Here is a 26,540-nt window from a genome sequence, read left to right on the forward strand (position 1 = left end):
TATTTGAAGTGTTGTCCCAAGTGTTATCTTCAATTGTGAAATAGTGTAACACTACTTGAAGGATTGTCTTTCATGTGTGTTTAATTTTTATTCTTTCTTAAGCATGGTTTAGAATGATCGATTTACATGATTGTGGTTTTATTAAGTAATCAACATGATGTAAAGAATCAAGTAGGATATGTATTTATACGTTGTTTTCATTTAAATTTTATGTCTGTATGCCTGTACATATATATTGTAAAGTCTGATTCAATACATGGAAGTAAGGCATTGACTTCACTGGATGATTTTAACAAAGTAAGCTTACAGTTTTAGTCTTGATTTTATAAAGACAAACCAGAATAAATGGAGTTGGCTTAAATGTACACATACAACTTTAACTATTCAGGCTTCTATAATTAATTTGCTCTTGATTTATAGTTGTATTTAAATCAATACATAAAAAATATAGTTGTTTGCAATTGAGTTTTGTGTAATTTAAATTATACCAGTCTTATTATGTAAATAAAAAATTTAATACGACTCTATGATGTTTTGTGAGCATTTTTTTTCACTACATTGATGAAAAAGTATCAAAGTGGACTATAAATTGAAATAAAACAAAGTAATATATATATGAGAATTTTGATTGTTACTTTTAAAAACAAATACAATATTTCCAAATAATGTTAAAAAGATATTATTATTCAAATATTACTGCAATTATTTTCTTCAAATGTTCTCTATAAAGAAATTGTATAAAAATATCTATTGATACAATTTATAAAATGACATTATGTTTAAAAGATTATTATGAATAAAAAATGAATAATTTCAAGATGATTTCTTGAAACATATATATATTCACATAATTTTTTAATATTAGAAAATAAGTAGAAAATACTTTATAATAATTATTATATCTTTGGCTATTTTTTAAAAATTATAAAATATAATTTATTTGATTTTTTAAGTTAATACTTATAAATATCAATAATTATATAAAAAATAGAATTTATCTCTTAATATTTTTTTAAAATATATTTAAAAAATATATACAATATATATATATAGATACAAAAAAAATATTAAAATGATCTACCCAATTACTTAATCAACTTATGCTATAATAACCATTATTAGAAAAATTGATCATCTCCAAAAACTGTCATTATAATTATGAGCTTCATCTCCATCCACTTCATTTCAAGCCCCCACTTCTTTTCTTTCCAACTTTCTTCATCTCAAAACCCCCCTTCTTCTCTTTCATGTTCCTTTCTTTCTATTCTTAGCTTTCATCCCATTCTCCTCTATTTGCTATAATAGAGTAGATTGATTTAGTAAATAGGTGGGTCATTTTAATATTTTCTAATATATATATATGTAATTATTTTGTGATTGGAAGGAGTTTGAGACCAAGTTTAGAAATCAATTTTGGCCCATCAATGCAGAAAATCTTATACAATCTAAGTCAATTCAAGATTATATATTTTTTTAATTAATTTCCTATGTTTCTAAATTGGCAATGTTTTAGTAGCAGAGATGATGGATTAGTTTCTATGACGGTTGAAACTTGAGGTCCAACAAGAGGTGGAACTAAGGCATCCACAAACATTTGAAGAGGCAATTAGAATTGCAAAGAGGATCAATATTATAGATTTTAGAAATCATGGAGCACAACCTATAGCATGAAGTCATATGCTGCTATCTAATATTATGACACAACAACCAATGCTAATGGAGATTGATGCCATGCAAAGATCATTGACACCACAAAGACAACAAATATTATCATAGAAAGGATTGTATTTCTACTGTTAAGAATTAGGCCATTGGATTGGAGGTTGTCGAAAACATCAAAATTCAAGTACCAACGAATGAAGTTGGGTTTATAGTCTTTAGACTCACTAAGTCAATAATGAGATGGAATAGGGAAATGAAGCTCTCTAATAAAGGCGTCTAGAGTCAATACTATAGATAGATGTTGTTTCTTAGGAACAAATGGTATAGCTTTGGACAACTATAAAAAAAGGTTAAATGGTGTATTTAACGGAACAACTAAGAAGACAATCATGTGAAGTATTTATGGATTGTAGCTCTACAAAAAATTGCATCTTGACTAAAATTATTGATTGACTTGGGATTAAAATTAAGGTAATAAAAAGAAAGAATATATATCTTGTAGATGACTATGAGAACGTATTAAATGAGACATGTGAAGAAAAATCCTTGAGATTGAGTGACTCATATGTCTTAATAGAGAATTTCAAGGTAACAAAGCTAAGATATGATATTATCTTTGGTATGCTATGGCTAGAGGTGGAAAATAAGTAAGTTAATTAACTAGCAAGAACAATCTCTTTAAAAGATGGTGGATGCAAGGTGACTCTTTGTATCTTCGTATTGAGTGACAAAGAAAAATAACTTACGACTAAAGACTTACTTATATGAATGATCTTTATGAAGAAGCAAATATAGTATAAACAACCAGTATATGGTGTTTTTAAATCTTGCATCAGTGGTGAGAAAGACAGTCAAAAGAATAGAAGTGGCAAAGCAACTCATATGAAAATAAGGAGATATCTTTCCAATCGACATATCTAATGGCATGCCTTCAAATCAAGGTGCCTCTTTCTAATTTGAACTATTACCTAAGGCGAAACTGACAAATTGGCCAATATATTATCTAGTATCAAATAAACTTGAAGAGTTGCAAAAGATATTAGACAAATTCTTGGAGAAGGGCCTCATTCAAAAAAACACATCACGATAGGGAGCACCTATATTCTTTTCACCCAAAAAAAAGGGTGTAGACTTTGGCTTTGTATTGACTATTAAGGCATCAATAAGCAGATTGTTAAGAATATATATCCACTCTTATACATGGACTATCTTCTAGACCAACTTTGAAATATGACCATCTTTAGCAAATTGGACCTTTGAAGTAGCTATTAGCAAATACCTACCACAAGAGAAGATATAAAAAAGATACCATTTTGTATGCACTATGGATATTTTGAATAGCTTCTTTTACCTTTTAGCTTCACTAATATTCTATCTTCCTTCATAAGTCACATGAAAAAATTATTTTGGAATCTTTTGAATAAGTATATAATTATCTTCATCGATGATATCCTAGTGTATAATAAAATCCGTAAGGAGCATGAGCAACATCTACAAGAAATACTATGCCAGCTACAAGATAGTCCCTTCTATTGCAAGCAATCAAAGTGTAAACTTTGGAAGTCATAGATCACATTTTTGAGACATTTGGTGTCTTTTGAAGGTATATATATGGAATAAGATAAGATGAAAGCAGTGGAGGATTGATCGACTCTTAAAAATGCTTATGAAGTTTGCTCCTTCTTAAGCCTTGCTAGATATTATCACTATTTTGTTTGGAAATTTGCACAAATTATTACCTTATTGATAAGCCCATTGGAGAAATATATCCTATTTAAATAGAAACTAGAACCACAAAGCACCTTTGATAGGTTGAAGGAAGCACTCATTACTGCTCCAACATTACAACTATATGATTTCAACCTTCCTTATATACTTGATATTGATCCTTTTAACTTTGCTAATGGAACAATCGTTCAATAAGACTTTGGTAGGAACCTTCAACTCATGGCATATGAATCATGCAAGCTCAAAAAGGCAAAGTACAATTATTCTACATGTGATCGAGAGCAATTAGCAATTATACATTCTATAAAGATTCCATAATATTATTTGTTAGAAAAAATAGTGATTATTTGGATTGACCATTGATCCTTGCTACATAATTTGTATTTGGAAAATATGAAATCTTGACATCATCATTGGAAAGAATAGTTATAACTTTTGATATTCAGCTTGAATATAAGCAAGGGCAATAACATATTATGTCAAACAACTTATTGCGGAGACCAAAATTGAAGGCTAAATTAGAAGACAAGGCAAAAGTTGCTACCATTAGTAATGTCATTTTAAATCTAATCAAAGAGACAAAATGGAAGAAAGCTATGCATTGAGATGCTTATTTCAAGATGATTAGCAATTAGCTAAAAGTGGGTAATATACAATATCAAGATTACAATCTTAGTAATAGCTTGTTCCATTTCAAAAAATAAAGTTATGTACTTGACAAAGCTATACTTTAAATGCGCATACTTCAAGAAAGACATGACATTCTAATATCTGGATATCTAGGATGTAAATAGACTCTAGAACGGATCTTAAGAACATAGTTTTGGATAGATTTGGATTGTGATGTTTGAGCTTTTGTGCACTCTTGCAAGTCATGTCAATATAACACAACATGTAATGTAACATTTCTTGGATTATTAGAGTCAATTCAACTACCTATGGCACAATGAGAGTATGTGACTATAGATCTCATTATGTGTTTGCCACAAACGCCTCACAATCATATTGCGGTTGTTGTCATTATTGATCAATTGTTGAAGTAACTTTACTTGGCTATTGTGTATTTAGATATTGATGTCCAAATACTTGCACAGATCTTCTTTCATATTGTCTTTTATCACCATAGATTATATCATGTCATCATTTCAAATCAAGATCTAAGCTTTACAAAAAAAATTTGGTAGGTCTTATTCAAGCTAATAGATATATAACTTGTCAAATTAATAGACACATAACTATAGACTTTCCTCTCCAAATAAATGGAAAAATAGAGCATGCAATCGAACCTTGAAATTAGTGGCAATTCATCATAATGACTAGAATGAATATTTGATATCCTTAGAATTTACGTACAATAATAGTATTTAAGCAAGTATCAATCATTTACTATTCTTTTTTAATATTAATTAATATCTAATTACATGAGAAATTTTTTATTATTCCATTGATACCAACAATCTAACAACAAAAGAGTTTATATAATAGCTTTCAAGAGACAATGCACCACTTCTTTATCAGACAAAATTGACAAAAGTAGTATATAGATAACCACTAGCAACACAAGACCTTTTGGGAGGGTGATCAAGTCTTACTCTCTAATGCCAACTTATCTCTTTTTACATCAATTCAAATTCATAAATTAGAACCTTGGTAGCTTCGACCTTTTTATATTTCTACAATAATTTTTAATGTTGAATATCGCCTTGAGCTTTTGCCACATATTTAGATTGACTCGGTTTTTCATATTTTATAACTCAAGGAATTTCATACCAAGCCAAAGTGCTTTTCAGATCAACACCAAGTACCACTACTACTATTTATAGTTGATGACCAATAAGAGTATGAAATAAATAATATTTTGGAGCATCATTACCTTTGTCATGCCATTGGACATCCACAACTTCAATACAAAGTCTTCTAAATAGGTTATACTATCTACAATGCAATATAGAAATATGCACGGAACCTCTTTTATTGCCAAGAAACAAATGAAAATACCATGAGGAGCAAAATGAGGACATTCCACATTAGTAGAAGGAAATTAACTACAATGGGATGTAAATAAGATATTTGTATTGTTAATACATAGAGATAGATAGTTAGAGCCATGTTTGAAAAGATTATAGAAGTTTCTCAAATTGAGACTAAGTTAATGGACTATGTAGGATCTACCATGGAATCTTCTAGAAAAGATTTAGGATAGTTATTTAGGTGGAATCCACCATTAAAAACATTCTATAAAGTTCTAGGATGGTTGGACAAAGTATAAATAAGACTCACCAAGGCAATTTGGGTATCTAATCAGATATAACTTTGAATCATTTTTTTTTAATAAAGTTTGGTTTTATATCTTCCTATTCAGTTTTTTTTTTTTTTTTTCTTTTGTTTTAGTCTACTATGTTCTATATTGTAGTAGAATTTATGTTGCTAAGAATTAGAAGAGTCTTAGATTTTTGAGATAGTCCGATCTCATAATATTTGAAGTCTTTCCACCATTAAAAATAGTTGTTCCATAAATAACAAAAGGTGTTACAAATATATACCTACTTCTTATCTATGTAAGTAGAATTAAGTAAAAGTAGTTTAATTTCATAATACCTTCTGGAGCAGCCTCCTAAAAGCTTCTTAGACATGGTTTTAACTTTACATATGTTTATAGTTGATTAATAGATTAGAAACTTGGTCAACAAGCTACTAATGTGCCACATGTATTGGTACCTCGTCAAACAAGCTAACTATATCGAAGCCATATAGAAAACTTACCTTGCAAGTCAAGTTACATGTCATATAAAGTCAACACATATTAAAGGTCTTATAGAACATTGCCACATAGCTCCTAGTTAGATAGTAAATGGAGGGAAGAGTGAAGCCTTCTTCACTCTTGTCAACTCTTTTCTTGCTTCTAATCTAGATTCAAGAATCTTTAGTTCTCTTGTCTTTTGATAGTAGTCATTCTAGTTTTCTTTTAATATACATACTTTTTCATTTCTATTTTATTATATTTATTTATTTACTTCCATCAAATTCTTATTCCTAATAGATTGACAAGAGTACACTTACAATATCAAAGCCTTGTCTTCTCTTGATTAAGAGTGGATTATCCCTTTTCTTGATAAAATAAAAGAATATTAGAAGTTACAGATTACCCTCTTTTAAACTAATATTATTCTTATTATCTTCTTTGATGTCCAATCTTTTCTTCTATAGGACTTGAATAAAATTATTTTTTTTCTTTTTCTTTTAAGTATTATTATAGTAGAGCTTATTGAAATGAAGAGTACAATGGCATAAATGTAAGAATAATTGAGGGAGTTAATGTTTATAATGCATCAATTCAATTTATTATGACAAAGAGCAATAAGAATGGTAAGAAGTGAAAATGTAGATATGATTGGATCTGCTTCAATATTTGTATCAAATTGCATTCTTTTTCCTATGGTGGAACATCTTTCTAATACTAGAAAATAAATAATTACTATACCTAAAAAGTTTGATGGCACAAGATCTAAGTTTCAAGGATTTATCAATCAAGTACAACTTGTGATTGAACTTCAACTCCAAAGCTATCCAATTCTAGGATCACAAGTTAGATTCATTGATATACTTCTTTCAAATTCAATATTAACATCGCTTTCATCTTTTTTTTAATGACAAGATCTAATATTAGATAATTTAGAGGCTTTTTTGGTAGAGTTTTGATTCAACTATGAAAAACATGATGCAATTCGTGTTGCAACCAATAAGATTCATATTTTATGACAAAGAAATTGATTCGTAACATTATATGCTTCACAATTTTGACAACTTATAATTGATATCAAGTAGAATGATGTTGCAATTATTACTTAATTTTTCTACGGATTATAATATGAGATAAAGAAATTGATGCTCAACTTATCTAAACTTCAAACATTGTATCAAGTGATTGACTTTGTTGTGAAGTGTGACAATTGACTTTTTGAATTTTGATCTGAGAATTAGATAAGTGGGCTTCAACGTTGTCGGGGTAGAGAGAGTTTGCCTCAAGAAAATGTTAGGCTTCTAGCTATCACTAATTATTCAATCAAGCTTGAAAATAAGGGAAGCCCTAAGTTTATATATAATTTTTTTCTTTTTTGAAAAATTACACCAAATACACAAGCCTCAAGTAACCAACAATACCCAAAATATGATAAAATCTTCTAAAACCTTGTATATTCTTATGTCGAGATTTTTCCGAACTTCAACACCTCATATCTCTTAATCTGAATGTCCAAACAAACTCAAATTTTACATGAGGTACAGATGTATTCTTATTAACTTTTACAACAATTTTTAATTACAAATTCGTTGAGGATCTTGAGATATCTTAAAAACCCTAACAGTCGCTTCAAACCCTTGTCTTTATATATCCATGTACAATTTTCTTCATATCTCACAAAATATAAGCTCAAATGCCACGAAATTTATATATATATATATCTTTTTAATGCAAAAATTTACATTCTCCAAAAATTTTGAGCCGAAATTACATTTGAATACTTAAGTTATGGCTCCAACCATTACTACAAATATAACCGCTTACTTACTGCCTTTAATTTGGAAGTGCTGCCTTCAATTCCTTATAACTCCTTCATATGAACTTTAAAAGCAATAATTCTTTCATGAAAGATGTAGGCCTTGAAATCACCGTTCCAGTCACACCTTCCGATCTTCAAAAGCTGCTGTAAAACTTCTCGTATCTTCAAAAGAGAAATAGTATATCTTAAATTAACACCTTAACTTCAAACGGCTGTAACTTCTTCACCCTAACTCCAAATCCTCTAATTTTTGCACATAAATTGTATTTCAAATCCTAAACTTTACAACACTAGCTTATAATCTCCAAATTCCTTCTTTGAAGTCACCAAAACCCTTGTTAAGGTCACGGGCAGCCTCTTCAAAGCCCATTGGATATGGTATTCGACCAATAGGGATGAAGTTTTCCATTCCTTGCCTTCATCCGACCATGCCTTGCTTTCATCCGTCCCAATTAGCCTCCTACTAGTTTAGATTTTCATCCTTAGGTTTCCACCTTCTCCCAAGGCTTCATATTAAACATTTAGGTCCTATATTTTTTTTTTTTATGTCAAAATCAAAAGAAGTAAAGAAATAAAGTAAAGTTTCTTATACCAATTCTTTTTAATTTAATCTACTAGTTATCCTAATATACATCTAGATTTATTAACATATAATATATTTTAACTAATTTTTACATACTGTAAATATTTATAATATGACAACGTTATTATAATTCAATGAAAATACCAATGCCTCTTCAATACATACATTCAAAAGTAGAGGATATACAAATTAATGAGATATATTTCAAGACTTTTATTAAGTAAGAAAAGATCCTTTGTTATCAATAAGGATTGTGCTTATATTGTGGAGAATCTAAGTACACTACTCAACATTGTCCAAAGAAGCGATACAATTATAAAATGAAGAGTACAAATGTCAAAGAAGATAGTATATCAAAAAATAAGTTTATCCAACTACAATAAGGACCGTGCAGTTAGAACCTCATACAATACCTAATGAAGTTCTTATTTTTTCCTCAGAACCCTCTCTTTTTTTTACATTAAATATTATTTTAGGACCTAAATATTACAAAGCCTCTACCTTATTAGATTCATGAGCTTTAGCATGTTTCTTAGATGAAGAATTTGCTAAAAGATTTAACATATTTTTAGTAAGAAAAATTAAACATATTCATGTAGAAGTCATAAATAGTCATCTGTTATTTTTTAGAGATGTTACTTACAAAACTCTTCCTATAGAAATAATAATCAATGGTTGTAATAACTTTGTAGTATTTAATATCATTATATCTTCCTCTAATCCAATGATTTTAGACTTATTGTGATTAGAAAATATAATCCTCGAGTAGATTGGATTTCTTGTATTCTTGAATTTTTTAAAAGTATAATTAAGAGTGTAATTATTAATTAGAAAATCAAAAGTCTAATACAATTAAACGTGTATTTGTAGGTGCAATGATACAAAAGATACATGTATTTGTAGGTGATAAATGTAGCTTTCTTGCATGATACAAAAGAAAGATCATCTTGTGTCATTTATGTCAAATCCAATTCTAATTGTACAAAGACTTCAAGTGGCATTCTAATCCAATATTAATAATTTCAAGATGTATTTAAAAATTTAAAAAAAAAAAAAAAAAAAAAAAAAAAATGTAGATATTCTTCCAGAATATTGTCCCTATAACTACTCAATTGACCTTCAAGAAGGACACAACTACCATTTGGACTAATCTATAATTTATCACAAAATGAGTATCAACTACCTTTAATATTTGGACTTCATGATTAATTGAATCAAGCTAAGATATATACAAAAATAGATCTATGGGGAGCATATAATTTGGTATGCATTAAAGAAGGAGATGAATGAAAGACTACATTTCAAACCAAGTAGAGATATTTTAAATATAATGTCATACTTTTTGGACATACAAATGTAGTAGCAGCTTTTTAACATCTTATAAATGATATTTTTTGAGAGTTTTTGGATGATTTTTTTATATTTTATTTAAATGATATCTTGATCTATTCTAAGAATACAAAAGAATATAAACTTCATATTTGTCATGTATTATAAAAATTAAGAAATTTGAGACTCTATGCCAAGATAGAATAATGTGTATTTTATACTATTTAAGTTGATTTCTTAAGTTACATCATTTCAAATGATGGACTTATAATGAATCTTAAGAAAGTTAAAACTATTATAAATTGAAAGATCCCAAAAATAATATGAGATGTTCAATATTTTTTGAGATTTGCCAATTACTATCAAATCTTCATCAAAGACTTTTTTTGAATTGTAACTCCACTTATACATTTGACTTGAAAAGACAAATTTTAATAGAATCAAGAAATAAAAGTAACATTTGAAGTTTTAAAGACAACCTTTGTTTTTGCACCAATCTTATATCACATTGACTTTTCCAAGGCATTCTTCATGAAAATAGATTCATCAAACTTTGCCTTTACTGTTATATTTTTATAAATAGAAATAGATGATAAATTTCACTCTATAATTTTTTATTCCAAGAAAATTTCAACTACTAAGATTTACTATGAGATCCATTATAAAGAGCTTCTCAAATTATAAATTCTTTTCAAAAATGGCATCATTATTTAGAAGGCACTTCTAGTTCAGTTACAATGTATACAAATTACAATAATATCAAATACTTTATATGAGCACATATATTGAATTATCACCAAACTCGTGTCACGAATTTAGAATACTAACTAAAAATCTAAACAAGAAGTTCAAGAGGAATTGGCAAGAACTAGATTTATCAGATGAGTACAAGAATAACACTAGAAAAGTGAACTAGAGCTCCAAGAGGTGTGTTGTCAAGACTGAGGAACCCCTCAATCTCGGCTCCTATATATACTACAAGCTAGGAAGCTTCTCAAGTAGCTTCCACAAATTAAGAAGCTTCTTAAGCAGCTTCTACGAGTTAGGAAGCTTCTCAAGTAGCTTACAAGAGGTTGAAAACTTCTCAAGTAGCTTCTACAAACTACAAAGCTTCTTTAGAACCTTCTAGAATCTTCTATAACTTCCTAGTCCATGTCCTTGACATCACCTCCTCTTTTAGCTTTGAGGTCTTTGAGAAGCACTCTTATTGTGAGTCAATACCAATGTAAGAAGTTGAAAATTTGTCACATAGTGTTTGCAATATACTCCAATTATTGTTTACGTGGCAAGTAGTTCATTGGTCCTTGTAACCAATGATAGTGTCATACGCCTTCAATTTCCGACTAGGCATGAACTTCTATATCTTCATTGTAAAAATACCTTGCAAATACTCCTTCGAGAAGATTACTATAGGCAGGTTCTACTTCAAATACAATCACTAGCGACCTGTTACTAAGTATCCTCTGTCGTCTTCATGGTACAAGCGGTTCTTCATCTTAGGGCCGTCTTCGTGAGATATTCAATTGAGAGGACATGACTAGTATGGTATCTATCTCTTTGCTATCTATATCAGACTAAAAAAATAAGCACTAAACATGGAAGAATGGGCTCAGGTTACAGATTTATAGTCTCTAACTATGTCTTTTAGAGGTTCCTTCTCTCCCTTCTTTGTAAGGCCAAGGATTAAGAGGCTTCAAGGAGAAGGGACTTCATTGAAAAACTTTCATCAAAAGGGCTTAGTTTTCTGAGGATAGCATCGATGAAACTCTTGTATCTTTTGCGACACATTGATAAGATTTTCCATTGGTTCCCATGTGCACTCATTGATATCTTAGCCACTCCAATGCACTAGATACTCCAATTTTTCCCACTTAAGCTATAAATCTAGTAGCTTTTCTATCTCGTATTTCTCATGGTTGTCAATTTCAATACTAGGTGGCAGACATTGCACTCTTCCAAGAAAAGACGACTCTTGATAAGGCTCCAAGAAAGAAACATGAAAGTCTGGATGTACCTTCATAGCAGTCGATAACCCCAGATAGTACACCACTAGGTTGATTTGCTTTTGGATGATAAATGGTCTCAATCTTCGGTAGTCCAACTTATCACATGGCTGCTTGGTTTTGATATTCCGTCCAAGCAACCATACTTTATTTCTAATTTTGAAAGTAGGTACATGATTCCGAAATTTTTCTGTAGATGCTTTGTAAGCTTCTTGGGCGGTTTGCAATTGAAGCTTCAACGTAATTTAAAGCTGTAATAGTTGTTTCACAAATCCTTGACCTATGGGATTGTTATTGCTTGACGGACTCAACAAATCAAGCTTTAGATGATATCTATAGTTGGAAAAGAATGATATTTATTGAGTCGACGCATGAAGGATGTTGTTATATGCAAACTTAGCTAACGATAGATATGTACTCCAATCATCTTGCTGATAGTTGATACTACATCGTAAATACTGCTCTAAAGTTTGATTCACCCATTCTATTTGGTTGTCAGTTTGAGGATGGAAAGCTGAAGAAAACTTGACATCTACCCTCAATATCTCAAAGAGAGATCTCCAGAACTTTGATATGAATTGGGTTCCTCGATCTAATACGATATCATCTGATAAACCATGATATCGATACACACTATCAAAGAAGAGCCTTGTTGTGTCTTTGCTTGATGATATTTTCTTGCAAAGGACAAAGTGTGCCATCTTTGTAAGCCGATCTACCACAACAAAGATGCTGTTAAATGAATTTGATGGCGGCAGGTCTGTAATGAAGTCCATAGAAACTGAAGACCATGGCCGGCGTGGAATAAGCAATGGCTGAAGAAGACCATAAGGACGATGCCGAGGATTCTTGGATCTTGAACAAAAATCACAAGAGAAGTCAAAATCTTTGACATCCTTCCCTATTTGGGGCCACCAAAAATCTTGGGAAATAAGTTCTAAGGTCTTATTGAATCCAAAATATTTTGCAACTAAAAAATCGTGTCAAGATTGGAAAACTCGGAGTCGTGCTGGTCCCTTTGGAATATACAACCGCTCTTCAAAGTATAAAAGATCTCCTTCCACCTTGAACTTGTTATTATTGATACGTTGCATGATATCGAGGGCTACAGAATCTCCAATAGTCATAGTACATACCTAGTTGAGGAAGTTAGCATCAATTGGCACTATAGCAGAGCAAAGACTAAATTGTTTCGACTTCAACAATGTTGTACACTGTTGATCAAACGCTGCTTCTCCAGCCTTTAGCACTAGATACAATCTCTTTAATAATACATCAGATAGTCCTTGTTGCTTCCCAGGCCAATAAGTAATAATAAAGTCAAATCTAGATAGCAACATATTCCATCAAGCTTGATGACGATTTAGAACCCAAGCTGATATGAAGTATTCTAAATTCTTGTGATCTGTGTATACAATCATCGGATGCGTAGCTCCTTCGAGAAAGTCACGCCACTCTTTATATTGCTCCGGTATATTTCCTGTCAAAATCTTCTCTCCGCTAGTTGGAGTTGTATAAATGACAAACAGTGTGCTTTCTTTAGATGATGTTATAAACGCTCTTGCTCTTATTAATAAGGGTTTTTTGATTCGAGATCTTTTAACATGCTTATTCTCAAAATGTTCTATAGGAAATGTCATCCTTCGTAACATCCAATCTATAGATGGGTTATGCATTTCTAAGCAAGAAAGACCGAGAATAATAGGATTTGTCAGGGTTCTAATAATATTGAAAATAATATAACTACTATGGTCTTTAATCGTCACCTTTATAGGTTTTGATTCATTGGTGACACTACCAGAAAATAAAGGTCATCTATCTATTACTTCTATGTGAACGGGTTTAGGTTTTTGTACTAGAGGAATCTCGTGATGCTTAGCAAATTCTTTGTCTAAAAGCATGCAAATGCTCTTGAATCTAATAATACTAAGGTTTTTAGTTTCTAAGGGCCAAAAGATAGAGGAATGGTAAAGCAATGGGCAAGTTGAGTAGAAAGAGAGGAACCTGATTGTTATTGTGGTATTGAATTGTCCAGCCACACGGTCTCTATTGTGATTGGACATCTTCGTTTTCTTGAACAAACATGCCTCTGGTCTTGACAATGCATCAATTTTGCTTCTTGGAGTAGTTTCTAGCTGTGTGGCCTTCTTCACCATAATACAAGCATAGTCTTTCCTCCATATGTTGCTTTTTTCCTTCTAGAGTTAGGAATTTGACACGTACCGCATTAATTTGCATGTCTTCCACCTCTAAATGTAAATTCAGGCTGCTTGCTGACATAGTTGGAGCATTGTCGTGATGTAATACAGATAATAAGTGAAAGGGTGAAGAAAGTATCATGTTTTGAGGATCTTACTTCAAAAATATTGTAGCAAATTATCTTGGAAAATAGATATTAGTCAAAGGGTAGAAAAATTAAAGGTGCTAATGCTGCCTATTTACAAATTATGCTTCTATTTACTTTGTAAGGCCATAAATAAGGCAAAACAAGGTAGATTAGAAAAATAAAGAATATAGGCATATGTAGGAAGGAGTTAGGAGTACAAATTAGTAAAAATTACCTCAAGAAGACGAAAGTTGATACCCGAAGAGGACCGGTTATGAACCTAGGTCGAAATCAGACCCTAAGGCACAAAACCGTGCTTTGACAGCTACTCAAGGGTTCTTTGGGAGATCGGAGAGCTGAATTGGAGGACAGACTTGTAGAGAGATTTTTGAGAGGTAATTTTGTATCGTTTGGTTCAGTATTGGATTTTTGAGAGATTTTCAAAAAGAGTGATGTTCTCTATGAATTTAGAACTTTGAGAAATAAAACTAGTTTACAAATTTTTGGATTTTGTATCTTTTGTAGAATTTTTACAGGTGAAAATTTAGAAACTTATTGATATGCTTGTTGTAAATGTGTATAAAAGATTTGAGATCAATCAAATAGCTAGATCGATACATATGAAGGTTTTTGTGGGCTAAGGTCTTGAGATTTAGGGTTTTAAGGACCAGTAAGGTTTTTTTAGATATCTAACAATCTACTAGTTGGATTGGAGAGATTTTTAGTTTTATCAGTAGAAGACTTGATTTTCTATATGTAAGTAAAATTTGGAAGCAATTGAATGGTGGAAAAAGGAGATATTGGTGCTTGAAGTTTGGCATCAGATTGGAGAAGGAAAGGCTGGCCGACATCCGAGCAAAATTTTGAGGTCATCAACTAATTGGTAAGTGCGATTTTCTTCAAAATTTGTGTGCTCGTTGCTAACTTAAATTCCAAGAAGTGTGAAAATTTTGAATTAGAATCAATGGTTCAATCTTTAGTTATTTAAATTTCAAATCTATGATTAGGGTTTGGTTTGGATTAGGATTTGATTAGGATTTGATTTGGATTAAGATTTGATTAGGGTTTAAGGTTTAGGATTTGGTTGGGATTAGGATTTGGTTAGGATTTAGAGTTAGAATTTGACTAGGATTTGACTAGGATTTGGAATTGATTAGGATTTGTTAGGGTTAGGATTTATCTAAAATTTGACTAGGGTATGTTTAGAGTTTGTCTAGGGTTTGATTAAGGTTGGATTAGGATTAGGATTTGGTTAGAATTTAAGGTTTATTTAGATTTTTGTTAGGGTTTGACTAAATTTTCTTTAATATTCTTTTATATTTCTTTAAGATTTTCTTGTGTTTCTTTTATAACTTCAATAAAATTTAATTGAGCTTTTTTAATGTTTGATTATGATTATTAACATTTAATTATAATTTCTCTATAATCCTATTGGATTGTTAAGACCTTTTGTTTCAATTTTCTTTTACCTTCCACAGCCAGGTCTCTGGTGCATTCTCAAGCAAGACTTCACGTAATATGACAACGTGATGAGCTGTATGTTGTCTTGAGCGTTGGTATTCACGACGTTGGAATAGGCAGTTATCACACTTCACAGCTTGGCTAATGGCTTCGTTGAACATTCACGAATTGAGAAGAGATAATAACAAATCCTTCACGTCATCCCTCAAGTTATAATAAAATTGACTCATGAATGCTTCCTCATCCCAATTGATGCCTCAGGCTAATTGTCTAAAATATGATGCTTAGACTAACACGGAGCATGTCCCTTGTCATAGCGACTGGATCTTTTTTGTAGCCCATCATGCCTTGTCATATTCGCCAAATGCTTCCGCAAACGCTTCCAAAAAAGTTTCAAAGTTGTTCAAAATTGACGATCTTTTTTCAAACAAAGGAGCAAACCATGATAGAGCTTGCCTCGTGAGCAAAGTTCCAACAAGTCCAACACATAACTCCTCCGTCGGATAGCATTCTGGCTGTAAAGCTATTATCAATCTAATTTGATTAACAAAACCTCAAAACTTGGAACGTGTACTATCAAACTTATCCGGAAGACTAATTTGGAGCTCCTTTTGTTGTAAGACCAACGATTCTTGTTGAATTAGAGGTAAAGCTGCTTCTCTTGATACTGAAGCTTGAAGCTCATGAATCTTCGATTATGCCATCTCGGATGCTCCATCATTATGAAGTCTTGCAATGATTCCTTCAATCTCTACAATTTTCCATGATAACGTAGCAAGAGCATACATAATGGCATCCAACTTGGACTCTGAACTTTCAGTCATACTAATATCTTGACCTCAGGCCATTCTAAGAGAAGGATAGAAATAATTCTACAAGAAGATAGTATTGGTTTAGAGGAGGGTATTCCATAACTTCTAAAGCACCTTAAAAGCTTCAAAAAGATGGATAATCCACTCTCTCCAAGAAAGATAAGACTCCAATATTATAATAGAAGAAATATCAGTTTACAGGAAGGTAATCTGCAACCTCTAAAATGCCAGCACCTTCAAGCAGAGGGATAATCCACATTCCAATAAGAAAGAACTAGCTTTGATATAAAAGATGAGTGTAGTCTTGACAAACTGTCACAAATTTAGAATACTGATTGAAAATCTAAACAAGAAGCTCAAGAAGAATCAGAAAGAACTAGATTAATCAGATGAGTATAAAAACAACACTAGAGAGATGAGCTAGAACTTGAAGTGGTGTGTTGTCAAGACTAAGGATCCCCTCAATCTCGGCTCCTATATATACTACAAACTAAGAAGCTTCTCAAGTAGCTTCCATAAGCTAGGAAGCTTCTCAAGTAGCTTCAATAAACTAGGAAGCTTCTCAAGCACCTTCTACGAGCTTGAAAACTTTTCAAGTAGCTTCTACAAACTACAAAGCTTCTTTAGAACCTTCTAAAATCTTCTACAACTTTCTAGTGTATGTCCTTGAGAGCTTGTTGGAATGTATCCTTATTAAGGTTTGATTTCAAGATGACATATCGACTTGAAAAATAATAAGGTTTGTCAAACATTCTTTCTAAACATTCTTATCTTGCATCAAAAGAAGGAGATGTATCTTTTCATCAACAAAGTATGATTCTCTTAAAGCCCGAGTATTTTTATCAGGTCATTTGATTACTATGGGTACAAGTATTGTAAGTTGCAGGCCGGCGCATTTGCCCTGGCATGTCGCTCGCCGCCATCAACGCACCCCCTATTCTTGCACACCGTGTGCACAGCTTTGACTGACGATTGACCGAAACCCTCGTGAATTGGACATGACGGAGAAATCCGACAGCGTCATGGCGTCGCGGTTGTATCCTCTGCTTATCATCGCTCAGCCCCGAAAACCAGCGTTCCTCTATTATCCAAAAGAAGCTTGAGTGAATTAATCCATAACGTGTGTGGGGATGCGCAGACCACGAGCCTTGGACACGATCCGAACTCTCGTCAAATATTTCCTTCCACGATGAGATCCTCATCATAGTTTGATGGATCAGGTGTAGAATAAATTTCATGTATAGGATTCCAACTCTCGTCAATTAGGCACCTTCATGTTGATAATCTTGTTTAAGTTTGAAGATCCACGTGTAGAAAAAATTTCGTAAGTAGAGATTTGGTCATGTCGAGATCATTACTGATCTCTTTTAATAGAACGAGGATATCAGACAACTCTGAACAATTGTACGATCAATTCTCTAGCGAATTCTCATTAATTCAGTATCTTGTTAAAATCGTTAGAATTTATGAAAAATTGTTAAGATATACTATTACACTTTCTGAAGCTTGTAAGTGTGTTGTAAATTGTTTATTGTATGTTTTGGTTATAAGATGAGGTTGAATCTGGTGTGCGGATTTTTGCATCTAGTCATTGCGGTCATTTGATTACTATGGGTACAAGTATTGTAAGTTACAAACTACCATCTTTATACAAGTATAAGTTTTTTTTTAATTCAGTGTATTCAATCCTTCAAATTGTTACAGTGTGTTCAAAACAGAAACTCCTTATTATTCAATCATCTATTAATGCATTCTAGAAAAGTGTAAAAAAGAGATTTCTATGTGGAATAATTGCGAAATCACATTTTTCAGCAGTAGGATATAACAGAACCTGGTTATGATTCATTATCTTATCATATTTAGAGATTTCATTTGTACATTGAATATCGTAAAATATATTTTTGTAACATGGTTTGAAAAATAATTGAACCTGATCTTTAAATTTTTGTGGTTCCCCAAGTATGATTTTTGTGAGTTTAATGCTTCTATTTTTGGGGTTTTATAACTTTTAATCTAATCTTCGGCATTGTTTTAAATTGTGGCATGTATATTTTCAACAACTACGTCTTGTCACTAGATTATTTCTGAATATCCTGTGTTAAACTTTATAGATAGAACATCTATATATTATATATTTGCAAAAATGCATTTTCAACAATGATATTAACAAGAATAGATATTTTACAATTGATGATTGCCAATAAAATTATACTTACAATTTATTTGTTGTGTGAAAAAATCACTGTGAAACTTCAAATATTATTTATAAAAAATTCAAAATCTAAAAAAATATTCCAAGTTTTTTTATTTTTTAATATTTATTTAGAACGAAACAAAATTAAAGAACAAAAAAAGTTACACATTTCAAAAAGTAAAGTAAATTTTATGCTCATATTATCAAGAATTTATTTTGAAAATAGCTTTTGTAACCGACAGCAAATAAATAATTTGTTCCAATAGTTACATTGTGTGCATAGATTTTTAAAATACGGTATCTTTTGCAAAGAATGCACAATTGAAGAAAAGAAAAGAAGAACAAAAGAACAAAAGTGGATCAGTGTAAACACTCTAATTGATTCTAACACCTAAATTTTTTTAAAGTATAATGCCATCAAGAACTTTTATTTATTAATTTTTAGTTTTAGTAATATTGCTATAAGGCCAACATCTCAAATGTTTATCATTTATATAAAAGAAAACAAAGGAAAAGAACATGTATACTGAAATTATTTTGTAAGACATTAATTTTTTCTCAATGTTTTATTCAAATTCTTGAATTGCTTACATTATTTCGGATTTCACACATTTCATGGTTTTTCGTAAATTCTCTTAAAAAATAACTAAAAAAATCGAAATAAAGAAACTTCACACACTACATTTTGAGGCCAATTTCAGAGAAACAAATGAAAACATATGATACCATCATCCATCCACACACCCACCCATCCGTATATACGAATGAATTTATCAGGAGATGACGGCATTCATCCATAGGCCGTGCGAGCTTCCCTTCTGTGACAGAAGGAATGTTGCAATGGAAGGGTTGAGAGAGAGCCTCCTCCTCCACCATACCCTTTCAATCACGGCCCACCGCCCTCATTCTCGCGTCCTCTGCATCCTCGTCTATTGTGCACGCGACGTCAACAATTCCCTTCCTGTGATGTCGCATCGGCTTCACGCCACCGAAGTCTCCTTGTTTGTGGACACCATGTGAGGCATAGCTGCTCGCGATCGGTGGCGATCATTGCGGGCTGCAAGAGCAGCTCTCCTCCGCCGTCCTCTACGTCAGCGTCGAATTTCTTCCGATGGTGAGGCCCCTGGTTGCGAAAGCGCTTTGTTAGCTTTGAATGTCGCAGATCGGGAAGAGTGATCGGAAGTGTATGCGATTGGCATTGTTACGGCGGTGGATGAGAACTGTCCGGATATCGTGCACATTGAATGTGCGTAACGTGCCGATGTCGCTTTTTTTTCGATTGATTAGACAATAACGTTAGCTTGTGTCTTAGCTTATTTCATTACATTGTGATCGCAGTGGAATTTCCGTGAGGTAGTAATTCAGATTTTGGCTCTATATTTTTAGAAGTGCGAAATAGGATCCATCTTGGTTTGTTAAATTCTTCCACATTATATTTTATGAGATTAGTGGTGATTTATACCTGTGGGAGTTTCAAAGGATTTTTATGATTCCTTCAATGCTTACGCTGGCTTCCAGTGTTATTATTATTTTTATTATTTTTTGTTTTTATTTTATTTTTTTGTTTTTGTTTTAAAAGTCACTCTAAAATTCACTTGATATTGATCCTTTCGTTTGTTCCTTCGTTCTGTCAAAATGATTATTTTGACTTGTATTTTGTATAACTTCTCTTATTTGTCAATATTATTTCTGCTGATACGCTCCACATTATCCCTGAGATTCTTGTGGTTAGTTGTGAGTTACTTGCTAACCATGGGCATTTCATGATTACGCGGCAATTTGCACTGTAGCAAGAGCAACCAGCTCACTAGCTCAATGTCTTTCTCGTCCTTTTCTCCTTTTGGAAATGACAACATTGTTATCTCTGGGAAGCAATACAGTGGTTGTATGCCATTCCACGGAAGTACGTTGTTTCTACTGTAAGCTATTCATGGAAAGTGTTGATGAATTTGTCTTCATTTTGCAGTGAGGCACTAAGAGTCAAGTCTATTCCCTAACAATATTTCTTTGATTTGGTGTTTGTAGGAGAAAGATACTACCACAGATGTTGAGGAAGAGGAGCCTCTCCCATCTCCAGTTCCAGGAGTGGAGATGCTTCCACCTGATATCGCAGATAAAAGGTTTGTTTTGTTTTTTGTTTTTATTTTGAGTATATACTATCTTCTCTGCGTAAGGGATTGAATGAGTTTCGATTCCACGAATGTTCTGATTATTCAACGAATGCAACTTGATGTGTGAGAAGATTTCTGCATTTTTCCCAATGTGGAGTTTTCTGGATACGGAACCTGCAATCCGTAGATTTGTAATCATCAGCCGGTTAAGTTGAAAGGTTCATGAAAATTGCAGATTCGCACTGACTTTGGAGACAATGAAGAATGATGAAAATTATCTATGGATGGAACTCAGCAAATGTCGCATCACCGACAGTCGTATACGGAAAGTGAGGGCGACATTCTCACACTTCGGCCAAATGATACCTTGCTATTCTTGTTGATGGTATTCAACGCTAGATTCCAGTGTTTAAATAATGTTTTCGTGCACCATAATTTTGACTCATTTATTTTTCTGTGTGCTTTAATGGTGATAATGAATGATGTCTCTTTACATGTAAAAATTAGCTTATTAGCGATTGCAGGGGCTTTGTTGGACTTGGTGCAGCTCTTTGCAGCTTTGAAGGATAATACGTCGATGACATCTATCGATCTTTCAAACAATGTGATTACAGACGAAGGCATGAGCTTTTTAACGGGAGCTTTAGCTGTTGGAATGGTACCAAACCTTCTTCGTATAAATCTTCAGGGTAATCCTATCAGCAGCAAAGGCCGAGAGCTACTTGCTGGACTGTATCATTTACGTAAGCAGCTCTTGGTAAGTCAAATAACTTCAATTAACTCCGTGTAGATTATATGTTTATCATCGATTATTATTTTATTTTATAATTTTTTAATAGAATTGTGAATTTTCTTGCGGTCTGCTCAAATTCCATCGCAACCTTCATTGGGCTTGACTACCGTGTGAAATGGTGTTATTCGATTGTCAATTCTGCTACCACGGTCTATTAGGATTTCATTAGAACTTGATCATTTCACTTCAACAGCTTTGAGTTGGTGTTGTGCTTGGCTGGGTTACATAAGTACCTTGTTGACGAGCTTATGATGATCTGAGATAACCTGGTGACGTTTGTTCTTGCATGAGTCCAGGTCGAGTATGATATGGTTGAAGAACCAAGTGAAGGAGAATCAGATTTGTCTGTAGCAGATGATTTGCAGGAAAACTTTCCAAGAAGCAAATGGATTGGGAATTGCACCGAGGCAAATGGACCAGAAGACCCAGAAGCTCAAGACTTGTTTTCTTCTGCACAACGGCAGCGAGCTTGCGATCCCCATCTTCTAGAAGAGCAGGTAGGAAGTTCCCAGCATCTAGAAGAGCAGCTATTAATTACAAAGCAGGGAGAGCCGGTATTAACTGAGCAACAAGAAGAGTAGGTATCAATTGGGTGATAGAAAGGATAGGTATAAAGGAATAGTATTCGCTGTTGTTTAAAAGGAGTAAATAGCAGCTCTAAGCAGCGTGTAAGTCTTTTTCTGAAGATTAAGTCGTGTTCAGCAATAACAACAATATGATTAATCGCACTGACCTAATCATATAAATGAACTACGCGTGCGGTGTTGAAGCCTGACTCTGAAACAAAGAAGCAATATGTAGTCAATTTCAATCATTATCGCGTTATCCTTATTTACAACTGCCATCCTGGTTTGAAGTTGTATGGGAGTATCTAGGATCTCTTCTTATTAGAGACAATTTGGTCAATCTGGATGTGGCCGTAGAGTTGTTATTCACCAACTTATTCAGTATTTTCCTATGCTCATCCGCAAAAACTATGGTATTGACATCATTGGGATGCAGGCTGAGTTGTTGATGCAAGTATTGCAGCAGAGTGCAACCAAAAGCATGTCACCAGCAGAGCTCGCTTCGAATTTGAAGCAATTGGGAGGGGTCTTAACTCATTTGTTGGAGATTCACCGAGAAAAGTTGCCGGAATGGGCATCTGCTGACCAACTTCCAAAGGTTTGTTTTTAATTGACTTCACTCCTTCTTGGATGTTAAAGGTATTATACACCTGAATTATTCTTTATTGACTTAAAAAAATTTCTCTCCATATTTTGTGTAGCTTCTTCTTTTAACGGTCTCTGCTAGACACTATAAACAAAAATTGCTTTTAAAGTTCTGAGCTAATTTGAAAACCACGACTAAGTTGTATGAAGTTGGAGGAATGTGGCATGCTTGTAACTCAACTTTTGTGTCCTATGACTTCGACATGGAGCTTATGTCTAAGTACTGAATACTCAGAGGTTTGTGGTTTTATTCTGCTGATCTGAGCAGGGTCTAAAGGAGGTAGTGGAAAACATCAAGACATTGACCCTCATGTTAGATTTGCCTGCAGCACCACATCAGTCCCAACGTCGCACTGAGGAAGCTTCTGCAGGTTTACATCGTATAGCCGTAGTTAATGTGCTTGGTCAGCTCCTCGGGGCAGGGTGTCCTGCCATAGATGGCCTGCTCCTCATCCAGGCTGTTCCAAGCAGACTTATAGCCCTCTTCTTCCAGTACCCTTGGAACAGCATGTTGCAAGCGGCCCTCTGCAAATGTTTTCTTGTAAGTTGGTCTTTTTGTGAAATTAAGTATAAGTCAAAAACATCTCTATAGCTATTGCTGTAAACATTTCTACAAGTTAAAGTCAGCTTCATGGAGTTTTTTATTATTTTTGTCAAGTAGCGTGTAAAGCCTCTAAGTCTTACGAAATATAGCAGTTTTGAAAATCTTTTATTTTTTCATGTTCAGGTCGCACGTTATTTAGTACGTAGCTTTTTACTTTTACTTTTGGGGGTGGTTAATAATTAGGCATCTTTTTGCAAAGTAGAGTGGGTAATTTCATGAGTAGATAATTTCATTAGGTACTGAAATTCAAGTTGAACTTGACGCACTTTGACTACTCAATTTACCTTGATGTGTAGTTCTGAGCAAACTCTAGTGACGTGCATGAAATTGAATTGCTGCGACTTATTTCATCCCTCTCATTGTCCTCGATTCAGGCAGTTTTAGATCGACCTGGAACGCTTGTATGCTCAGCTATTCTTGCGGGAGGAACTGGACTTCCCACTCTCTGTGCCAAAGTTGGTAGTGAATGTGCTACTTTAGTTATGAGCAATAGACCCGGGTGAGTTACTCCTAATACATGACTTCTGATTATTGTAATTTTTTGGTTTTGCTCTGAATCTTGAATGTATAGTCACACTATTTGGTGCCCAGGCTCGCTGTAGTACCGTCAGACTTTTCTACTTCTAGATTTTAGTTTTTTCTAAATACAGTTCAGTTATAGGCTTCTTAATTTGATTTAAGCTTGCTCGGATTACGACATGGAATTTTTTTCCTGTAAGCAAACTGTTACAATTTATTAACACTTAACAATGTTTCATTATGTGGATGGTTATCTTAGGTATGCTGGTTACATTGTGAAGCTATCTAAAACTCTGCAGGTGCTGGGGGAGAAGGATGCATCTGTTAATGTAATTTTCGTAACCACTGTGTTCCTTGTCCGTTGATATTTAGTGAGATATTTAATACCATGAGATGAGATCTGCCACAAATTGGATGGAAAGTGCTGCATTGGTATTTTCTATTTTAAAATCAAAGTTGCTTCCCACAGATATTTCAGAAAGTTTAGCGTAATCTCCTGATTTAGCTCAACTAAACCGTTTTTGTGGGGCTCATGCGATCAGGAGTTACTGCAGCAAAGTGACCAATGGGTTATCTTCGCTGGCGTAGATGGTTTGTTGAGCAAACTAGTGACCGAGCAAACAGGCCATTTAGGAGGACCAAAGCCTGTTCTAGCACGCTCCATGGCACCATTTTTTCAAAACAACCCAGGCAGGTCCTCTGCAGCTTTTGAACAGTTTCGAGGCCTTGTTCTCACGTGAACTGTATGCACCCTACCACATTTCAGTATGTAGATGTCTCTGCAGCTTTGTTGACCAGATATATTTGAAGAACATTTTTTAGCTCAGGACTCGTCACATTGTGCTAAGTCTTGTCAAGCCTGGGATGTTCGTGTACACTGCACCCAGCGCCCTGGACAATTTAGCTATCAGAAAGTGTACGATGCCAAGGTAGCTAGTTCCTTTTGAACCTTTCGTGCGGTGCATAATCTTCAGCAATTCTTATATGTAATCTTTTTTTCCCTTTATTGCTGATTTATAAGGCTTTCATTTGGTTTATTGCAGGTTCGTGTAGGACAGATGACCCCTTTCTGTTCAAATCAAATGACGCTTTTAATAGTTAAAGAGTCACCCTAGCAGCCAAACGTTCGGACTGATTTAGGTGCAATTCGAGTTGCTCCTTATGTGCTAGTCTCTATGATTTGTGATTAGTTTTGGCCTTTTTGGAGACGCTGAGTCTTTTTGTTGTTCCAAAATTAGAAATTTCACCAATTTTTTGAGCAAAGTATTAAGAGTTTAATTAGAACGCATGAGCATAAGCTGAGAACATAAACACGTAGGATGAATATTGGCAATACTTTGTATCACATAATACTGCTTGCTCATGAGATGAGCTGCCCTTGACCTGAGTTGTCAACAATTTGACCGTCACCGTTTTTACTCCTGTATATGTATTCTGCTGTCCTTTGGAACTGCATTAAGCCTGGTATGAAAAGATTATTATCAGCAATCTGATCTGTCAAAAATGATTCTGGTTTAAGTGATTCGCATCAATCTATAACATACAAGAAATTATCGAACTGAGTTAAATACGGATACAAACATGTGGTAAACTTAGATTGGTTTACAGGATTCAGGTTCAAATTAGAATTATTCAATTTGATGAACATGGTATTGGTTACTACGTAAAAATTTATAAATTTACAAATAAGATTAGCCTATTTAAGATGCTTTTCTGGATATTTTATATTTAAGATTGGTTTCTTTTCAAAATTGTATACTTGAAGGGCTATCTACTTAAACTTGGTTGCAATATGGAATGACACATAGAGGCAACTAGAATAGCATTACTTTCAAAAAAGTTAAAGTTACATTAAACAAAAATGTATAAACTTTGTTAATTATGTAAAGAGTAAAATTATCTAATTATGTTAAAACTTAGATCCAACGCTGAATTTTTTATTGAAAATATTTGTTCTTTATATGAATTCAATAAAGAAAAAACTTAGATTGTATTCCTGTCATATTTGATGTAAAAGTGAATCATATTATAAAACTTCAATATGCCTTTATGTTTTTATAACATATTTGTTTTAGCAAAAAATTATGAAAAATAATTTTACTAGAGAATTTTTAAAAATTGTTAAAAATAATTTTACTAGAGAATATAATAAAGACTTCTCCTAATTTAAAATAAGTCTTATTGATGTAAAATTAAGTACAACTAGACATTAACCTCCAACCTTTTAGTTATCCTACCAAAACATCTTAAGTTATGTTGTTAGGATTTTATTTAAAGAGTAATTTTTTATTAGTATTTGTGGTTTTTAGGATAACAATATCCTTTATTGAAAAACTTTTACACATTCCTAGGGCAATTTCAATCTATATGTTTGATTTTTGAGTTTTAGTTTAAACAATATATATGTATATATATATATATATATATATATATGCTGGTTAGACACCCTTCTTTTATTGTTCAGACACCTCCCTTATTACACACCCTTGCATTGAGTAATATCAATGTCACATCATTATTTTATACTCTACAGTCTTGATCTCAAACAATTATATCACATACCTATCAACGTGTTGATCTTTTGATAAATTTTAATATTGAATATTATAATTGGACTGTACTTAAAATCATAATCATGAAATAAA

At 32.9% G+C, this 26,540-nt stretch overlaps 1 protein-coding gene across 7 annotated transcripts; it reads left to right on the top strand.

Moving 5' to 3' along the window:
- The first annotated feature begins 19,523 nt into the window (after window positions 1-19,523).
- Window positions 19,524-25,321, top strand: LOC112287881 (uncharacterized). 7 transcript variants are annotated; one of them, XM_024531503.2, is made up of 11 exons: window positions 19,524-19,771; window positions 20,683-20,777; window positions 21,004-21,097; window positions 21,293-21,525; window positions 21,858-22,058; window positions 22,564-22,725; window positions 23,041-23,313; window positions 23,751-23,875; window positions 24,155-24,224; window positions 24,438-24,585; window positions 24,939-25,321. In XM_024531503.2, exons 3-11 carry the CDS (start codon window positions 21,049-21,051, stop codon window positions 24,995-24,997), a joined length of 1,320 nt encoding a protein of 439 aa, XP_024387271.1. In that variant the 5' UTR covers window positions 19,524-19,771; window positions 20,683-20,777; window positions 21,004-21,048; the 3' UTR covers window positions 24,998-25,321. The 7 variants fall into 7 exon arrangements, with proteins under 7 accessions (XP_024387271.1, XP_024387248.1, XP_090105945.1 ...); XM_024531480.3 differs by having other exon boundaries at window positions 19,532-19,771; window positions 21,316-21,525; XM_024531511.2 differs by having other exon boundaries at window positions 19,577-19,771; window positions 21,383-21,525.
- Window positions 25,322-26,540: the final 1,219 nt, after the last annotated feature.

Source organism: Physcomitrium patens, chromosome 1 (genome assembly GCF_059467195.1).
Source record: "Physcomitrium patens ecotype Gransden chromosome 1, ASM5946719v1, whole genome shotgun sequence".
NCBI lineage: Eukaryota > Viridiplantae > Streptophyta > Bryopsida > Funariales > Funariaceae > Physcomitrium > Physcomitrium patens.